The sequence below is a fragment of the Oppia nitens genome, unplaced genomic scaffold, assembly GCF_028296485.1.
Source record: "Oppia nitens isolate AA-2021 unplaced genomic scaffold, nextdenovo-longstitch-racon4-pilon3 scaffold16_pilon_pilon_pilon, whole genome shotgun sequence".
Classification (NCBI taxonomy): domain Eukaryota; kingdom Metazoa; phylum Arthropoda; class Arachnida; order Sarcoptiformes; family Oppiidae; genus Oppia; species Oppia nitens.
The window spans coordinates 1,191,811-1,200,000 of record NW_026533195.1 but is presented as its reverse complement, the minus strand read 5'-3'; the positions used below and the strand labels follow the sequence as shown (position 1 = coordinate 1,200,000).

The 8,190-nt window shown below is 25.9% G+C and overlaps 1 protein-coding gene across 1 annotated transcript; it reads right to left on the bottom strand.

Moving 5' to 3' along the window:
* Window positions 1–1,156: 1,156 nt before the first annotated feature.
* LOC128965252 (uncharacterized) lies at window positions 1,157–2,965 on the bottom strand. The gene is made up of 3 exons (XM_054311902.1): window positions 2,953–2,965; window positions 2,494–2,775; window positions 1,157–1,848 (listed from the first exon to the last, which is right to left on the bottom strand). Exons 1-3 carry the CDS (start codon window positions 2,963–2,965, stop codon window positions 1,157–1,159), a joined length of 987 nt encoding a protein of 328 aa, XP_054167877.1.
* Between the last annotated feature and the right edge of the window lie 5,225 nt (window positions 2,966–8,190).

Below are 8,190 nucleotides of genomic sequence, written 5' to 3'. Positions count from 1 at the left end.
AAACATATACACATAAACATACACACATAAACATACACACATAAACATACACACATAAACATACACACATAAACATACACACATAAACATACACACATAAACATACACACATAAACATACACACATAAACATACACACATAAACATACACACATAAACATACACACATAAACATACACACATAAACATACACACATAAACATACACACATACACACATACAAACACATACAAATACATACATATACAAACACACATATAATTAGACACACACATACATACACATACACACACAGGTATGCCACAAAAAAACAGGTATCAAAATCAACCGAAACAAGTTATCAAATATCATGGTATCCAAGTATACGGTACTGGTAATTATGGTGCCGGTGGTGATCCAGGTGCTGCTGCTGCTGGTGGTGGACAGGGATCTAATAACAGTGGTCCCAAAAGATATTATGGTGGCGTCAATCAACATATGTCGGGCAGTCAATGGTCAGGTGGACAGGGAGGTCAACAACAACAACAACAACAACATATGTCTATGAGTTCTAAATAATTATGTTTTAAAATAATAAAAATGATCTAGTTACTATTTTTTTTTTATAAAAAAAATTATTTAAAAACTAAATGATCATAAAATATTGTATTGAATTACAAAATATTTTTATTTTAATCTAAATATAATAATAATTATAAATTAAATATTAAAAAGTAATTTTAAAAAATTATAATTTTTTTTTAATTTTTACGATTAAATTTTTATTCAGATAATTAAGATTATCATTTAATTATTATTATTTAATAGAAAATTAAATAACAAAATAAATATTATGCAAAAAATATAAGAATTATTTTTTTAATCTATCAAATATTAATAAAACACAATTTAATTAATAATTTCTATGTAATTAATTTGATAATTAAAAATTGACAAAATATAGAGAAAAATATAATGAAAAAAAACTCATCAAAAAAAATCGGACAAAAAAATAAATTGGAAATTAATACGAAAATTTTTTTATATATATTTTCAAAACAAAAAAAAACTAAAACAATACTATTTTTATTATCTTTAGTTTCTAAATAATAAATTGAAAATAAAAAAAACAAATTAATTGAATTGTAATCTATTATTGTTTTAAAGTCTACTAATCTCTAACCACCCGTTCCTCCTCCACCTCCACATCCCTGACCTCTCCGTTGAACTAACAGTTCGATTACAACTCGATATCTATCAAAGTCTTGTCTGATTTTGGCCATTTCTTCGGCCATTTTTTTGGCCATTAGTTGAATACATAATCTAACGTCCAATACTCCGACGCCTCCGCCGGCGGCCGCCGACTCTGGGGCGGCATCGCCTCCTTGTACGCCATTAGCAACAATATTATGCTCACTTATACGGCCATTGCATGTACTACACAGCCTATCCGTACGGCCAATACATTGACCGTTGCCGTCCAGATGTCCTCTCAGTTCGCCGATAGTTCCCCTAAAAGTGCAGCCAATGGCCACCGAAACCGATGCCGCAGAAGAGGTCGACGCCATCGCCGCCGCCGCTGCCTCTGATGGCAACAAATTCAGACATCTGACTATAATCTGGTCGTACCAACGGAAACGTTTCGGCTCGACATTGGCCTCTGTGGCCAACTGTCCGCTCGAATTACATAGAATACAATGCTGGTCATCATTGGCTAAACATTTGACGCACATTAATACCGATGGACAACATTTACGGGCCACTGGACGCCGAATCGGTAGACGACAGCATTTATAGCAAAATAATATTCGGGAAATTTCGGTGTATTTGTTGTCCACTTGTTTTTCATCGATATAATCCATAATATCTTCTGAATAATAATAATTATTATTATTATTATTAGGTTTTTTTAATGTATAAATTTAATATTATAATAATATATATACTAAAAATTTATTTTGAAAAAAAATATTTCATACATACAGTCTATTTATACAAAAAAAATATTTCTAAAATATAAAATTCTAGAAATAAAATTATTGCCCAATAATATACAAACAAGTTTTATATATATATATTTGCTATATATATATTGATATATAAGTAATATTCAAAAATTTCTAATAATTTTAGTATAATTTTCTATTAACTAATAATTAGTATGAAATGTTAGGAAAAATATATTAATATATTTTAATATTAATTTATACTTAAAAATTAATAATGATTTGATTTTATTATCATATTATATATATTTTATAAAAAATATTTCAACTATATATATATAAAACTTTGTTAATGTTATTAATTGATTTAAATTGTTTAATCATAAAACTGATAATTAACCTTAAAATAATTGATTATAAAAATAGTTCTCAATATATGATACTATATATAAAGTTTTAAAAAAAATAAATTAAACTTTTTATTCAAAAACCAAAAAAAAATTATAAATTCTATATTTATATCAATAATTAATTATAAAATAATTAAAATACAATTTATTGAAACAAACCTTTTCTATTGAAATATATTAACAAATTACTGACAAGTATTGATGGTTTCATTAATTGTTGGACAGTTAGCGGCCGTCTATCCATTGGACAGGTTTGTCGTCGCTGTTCGTGTCTATAAAAGCCATTCATGATAGTAGTAGTATCAGTGGTACCGGTTCTGCTGCCGGTCAGCCATTGCCTGATACAGCCATTGCAGTACAGGTGTCGGCAACACTGGGTTAGTACCGGTTGGCTGACAATATCCAGACATATACCGCACTTGATATCATCAAACAGATCGCCTAAATTCAGACCAATTGGTTTAAGACTGTTGGGTGTTTGGATACGGCTATCGGCTCTCAAACTACTACTACTACTACTACTACTACTACTACTACTACTACTACTACTACTACTACTACTATTATTATTATTATTATTACTATTACTACTACTACTACTACTACTACTACTACTACTTGTATTAGACATCGTTTTATTGTATAAATTATTTTGTTATTTAAAATAAACTACAAAAAAAAAAGATAATTAATTTTTATATACACTAACTATAAAAATATAGTTTGAGAAAGTTTAGTAAATAAAATTGAAATTGAAAAAAATAATATTCTAAATAAATAAATTTTTATTTTATTTAAACTAAAATATTAGAATTAAACTATAATTTAAAAATAATATATATATATATTAATGCAAAATCATTCCTATTTATATATAAAAATAAATCTATAATTATAAAGTATTAATTATATCTATAGCTATATATATATATATATATAGATATTTATTTATAAAGGGATATATATATATTAAATATAATTACAGGTAATTTTAGCAATTTTATCAACCAATAACTTTTATGACCAATGAAAATTAGTTTTAAATAAATATTTGAAAAACTGTTATCATACAAGTTTTCATATATTATAATAAATTTATATTATTTATACAGTATTTATAATTATCATAAATATCAAAAATTTATTTTATATATTAAAGTTTTATTGATATCTTTATATATCTAGGATTAACCTTAAATCAAAATTACTATTTAATATGAAAAATTATTTGTGTATAATTGATATATATTTAAAGCATATAATATACACTATTTAATCATAATTTTCAATTTTATTTTTATAAAAATATCAATTAATTATAATATTTTTATAATAATAATAATAAAATTAATTTATTAGTTTATTCCCTAATTAATTGCAAACATAAGCTATTTTTAAAAAAAAGTTTATTTATTTATTATTTTAATTAACATTTTTAATACACATACTGGTGCCGGGTAGTGATCCGGGTGCTTGCGGTCATAGTGTCAATAGTCAGGAGGACAGGTAGGTCAACAACATCAACAAATGTCTATAAGCTTTAAAATAATTATGTTTAAAATTTTAAAAATTAAAAAAATACTAATTTTATAATAAAACAGTATTTATAAAATATTTATCTATTTAAAATAAACAAATAAATTATTTATTAATACAAGTATTAATAGTTTTATCAATTGTTAAATAATTATAATAATAATAAATTTAAAGTTTTATAGTTTTTTATATCTGTTTTATAATTAAAAAAAATATGTAATTAATTAATAAATTTTATATTCATAAATACTAATAGTTTTTATTGTATTTATGTTTATAATTTTAATAATAAAAATTATTATTGAAAAAAAATATTTATATTATATAGCAAAAAAAACAATAACAACAACAAACAAACAAATATTTATTTAATTTTTTTTTATAAAATAATTATATATATTAAAATTCATTTATTTTATTTCACTTATATATTTTTTTAAAAAATATAAATAATTTATTATATGAAAAAAACATATTTGATAAATATTAAAAAAAATAATAATACGGTAGTATTAAATGCAACCAAAAAAAATAAATAAATAAAAATATTATATTTATTTTAATTATATTTTAACAGTAAATAATCAATAATAATAATGAATATTTTTAATTTACAATTTAAATTATTATTATTAGTAGTAGTAGTAGTGGTGGTAACAACACTAACATTAGTAGCAGCTCAGGTAGTTAATGGTGATAATGATGACTATTATGATGCTGACTACTATGGCGGCCATCATCAACAACAACAGTATGATGACTACAATGGCGGCCATCATCGTCAACAACAACAACAGTATGATACAGTAGATGGACAGGGAGGACATGGWGGTGGTGGTGGTGGTGGTGGTGGTAATGGTGCCCAACCCTATTCATCGGATGAGTTGGATAGCGGTAATGAACAGCCACCCATACCGTTTGTTGCTGGCCTGAATAGGCCGCCCCAATTTTACGGTAGTACCTTTATTAATTAAATATTACTACTACTAGTGTGCTAGTATCTAGTTTGGCGCACCCCCCCCCACGGGTGCTTTATTATTATTATTACTAGCTTGTTTGTTTTTACTTACAAATATATATATATATATAGGTACCCGTGCACATTTTGCTCATCCACGTCAAGCGTTTCGCAAGCGTCCCGAAAATGGTCATCCTATTAAATATCAAAAACAGCTAGCACAATTGTATTTTAGTGGTGATAGTGCCCATCACTAGATAGGAGGGAGGGGTGGTTGGTGTGGGGTTGATGATAATGGTATTTAATGGTTTAATGATTTAATTATCTAAATAAATATATTGATAATATTTTTTTACAATTTTAATAAAATTCAATAATTATTATAATTTATAGCTAAAAATTTATATTATATTGTATATAAATTAACTATTAATATTAAAATCAAAATAATAATAAACTTATTTGTTTTATATTATTAATTTTTTTTAGTAAAATGTATATAAATTTATATATTAATAAAATTCTATAATTGAAATAATAATTTTTCAATAACATATATAAACATATAGTTTACACACACACATACATACATAAACACATACACATACATAAACACACACACATACATAAACACACATAAACACACACATATTGCAATAGTGGGTCAAATCAGCAAAATATTTGACTATTAAATAGGTTTTGTTTTTATTTAAATAATTAAAAACATAATTATTATATAAGCTAAATTATTGAAAACTTTCCCTATAATAAACAAATGCTTATATACACTAATATTTCAACATTACTGTAAATAATTTTATATTGAAGTCAATGATATATTGTAAGGGTATTTTATTTGTTATACTCTGAAAAATTATTTCAAAAATTATTCTTATTTTTATTTGTTAAAAATTTATAACAGCACTAAAATGTTATACAGAAAACCTAAAGGTAAACACCTTGTTTTTAAGGAAATTTTATTCAATATTTTGTGTTGAATACAGTTTTAAAATAATGCACTAAAATGTTATAGAAAAAAATTAAATAGTAAACTCCCAGTTTTAATAGTGATTAAATCCTGACTCAATGTGACACACTTTCTCCTCACATACACTTTAGTATAAATAGAGGTGTCTTTCGAACACCAAAATCAGTTCTCCACTTGGAGTCATACTACGTGTATTACTTTAAAGTGAATTAATAAAAGTATTTGCATATTACTTTGTGTGTGTGTTTACTTTGTCATCGCGAATCAACTGTTTGGACATCTTAAGGGACGCTTTTGGACCTATCCACAACTATAGGCCCACGGTCCTTATAGGCCCACGGTCCTTATAGACCCACGGTCCTTATAGGCCCACGATCCTTATAGGCCCACGGTCCTTATAGGCCCACGGTCCTTGTAGGCCCACGGTCCTTATTGGCCCACGGTCCTTCCAGGCCCACGGTCCTTTCAGGCCCACGGTCCTTCCAGGCCCACGGTCTTTCCAGGCCCACGGTCCTTCCAGGTCTTGTAACCCTATACGGATCCGAAACCCTAGATGGATTTGAAACCCTACACGGATTTGAAACCCTACACGGATTTGAAACCCTACACGGATCTGAAACCCTACATGGATCTGAATCCCTACACGGATCTGAATCCCTACACGGATCTGAATCCCTACATGGATCTGAATCCCTACACGGATCTGAATCCCTACACGGATATGAAACCCTAGACGGGTCTGAAACCTTACTTGGGTAACAGAGCCTATTTGGGTGACAAAGCCTATTTAGGTGACAGAGCCTATTTGGGTGACAGACCCTATTTGGGTGACAGACCCTATTTGGGTGATAGACCCTATTTGGGTGATAGACCCTATTTTGGTGACAGACCCTATTTTGGGCTACAGACCTAATTGGTCAGAGTAGATTAAACAGGAAACCGCTCGTTCCTAAGCCACGCATTACTATAAGTTATCACTACAAGAGTCAAAACCGTAAGGTAAGTGGTGTATTGCCGAGTGTTTGGTTTACATAAGTAAGGTTAGACAAGATTAGATACCCGTAATATACCCACTTCCACTACAATATAAACACACACACACATACACACATACATAAACACACATAAACACACATATACAAAAACACACACACACACACACATAAACACACACACACACACACATAAACACACACACACACATAAACACACACACACACATAAACACACACACACACATATTTATTTATTTGATAGTTTATAGTAATCAATAATTAATTGCATTTAAAAACAAAATGTCTATACCATCCAACTTGATTGCATTGATATTAACAATTATTTTGGCCATATATCTTATAGTATATGGTGTTAATGGACAGGGAGATAATGATGATGATTCATCCTATGGCCCTAGACCCGGTGCTGATAATTATAATATGCAAGCAGCTGCATATTCCTATCCCAACCAATAATAATAATAATAATAATTAATTGTTTTTAAATTATTTATTTTTTTGTTTTGTTTTTTAAATATAATATAAAATATAATTATAATAATAATTATAATAAAACTTAAATAAAATATTGTAATTATAATAAATTTTTAAAAATGTAACTAATATTAACTTTCAATAATAATAATAATAATAATATTAATATTAATAGATAAGACTATACAACAAAATATACTGTATTTTTTTAAAAATGATTTTTTAATTTTAATATAAAAGTTTATTATATTAGTACTACTATTACTACTACTACTACTACTACTAGTAGTAGTAGTAGTATATGCTATAGTATTTTTATACTATAAAAATGTATTAATTAAATATTTATAAAAAAACATATTTGTATAAAATTTAATAAAAAGTTATCAAAAAAATAATTAATTAATTAATATTTTTTCAAAATGTCTACTCCTTTATAATACTTGTTTGAAATGATTGATAATAATAAAAATGATTTTTTTGTCTATTTATAAGTACATTGTGTTATTAATAGGACAGTTAGATGATGGAGATAATGGATAAATAAATTTTAATCAATAAAAAAAATAACTATATTAACTAAAAAAAACTAAAAACTTTAATAAATAAATATAAATGTAATAAACATTTCAAATATATTACTAAAAAAATTATATTACATAATAAAAATTGCTAAATAATTTTTTTTTGAAAACATTTTAATATATTTTTTTTACAACAAAAATTAGATATAATTTTTATTTTTATAATTAATATTATTAATATATTACACAACAAAAATTATCACTAAAAAATAATATTCAATATAAAAAAAACATATTTGTGTAACAAAATTATTAAAAATATATATATATATTTTCAATTATAGTTTAGACATTTTTAAA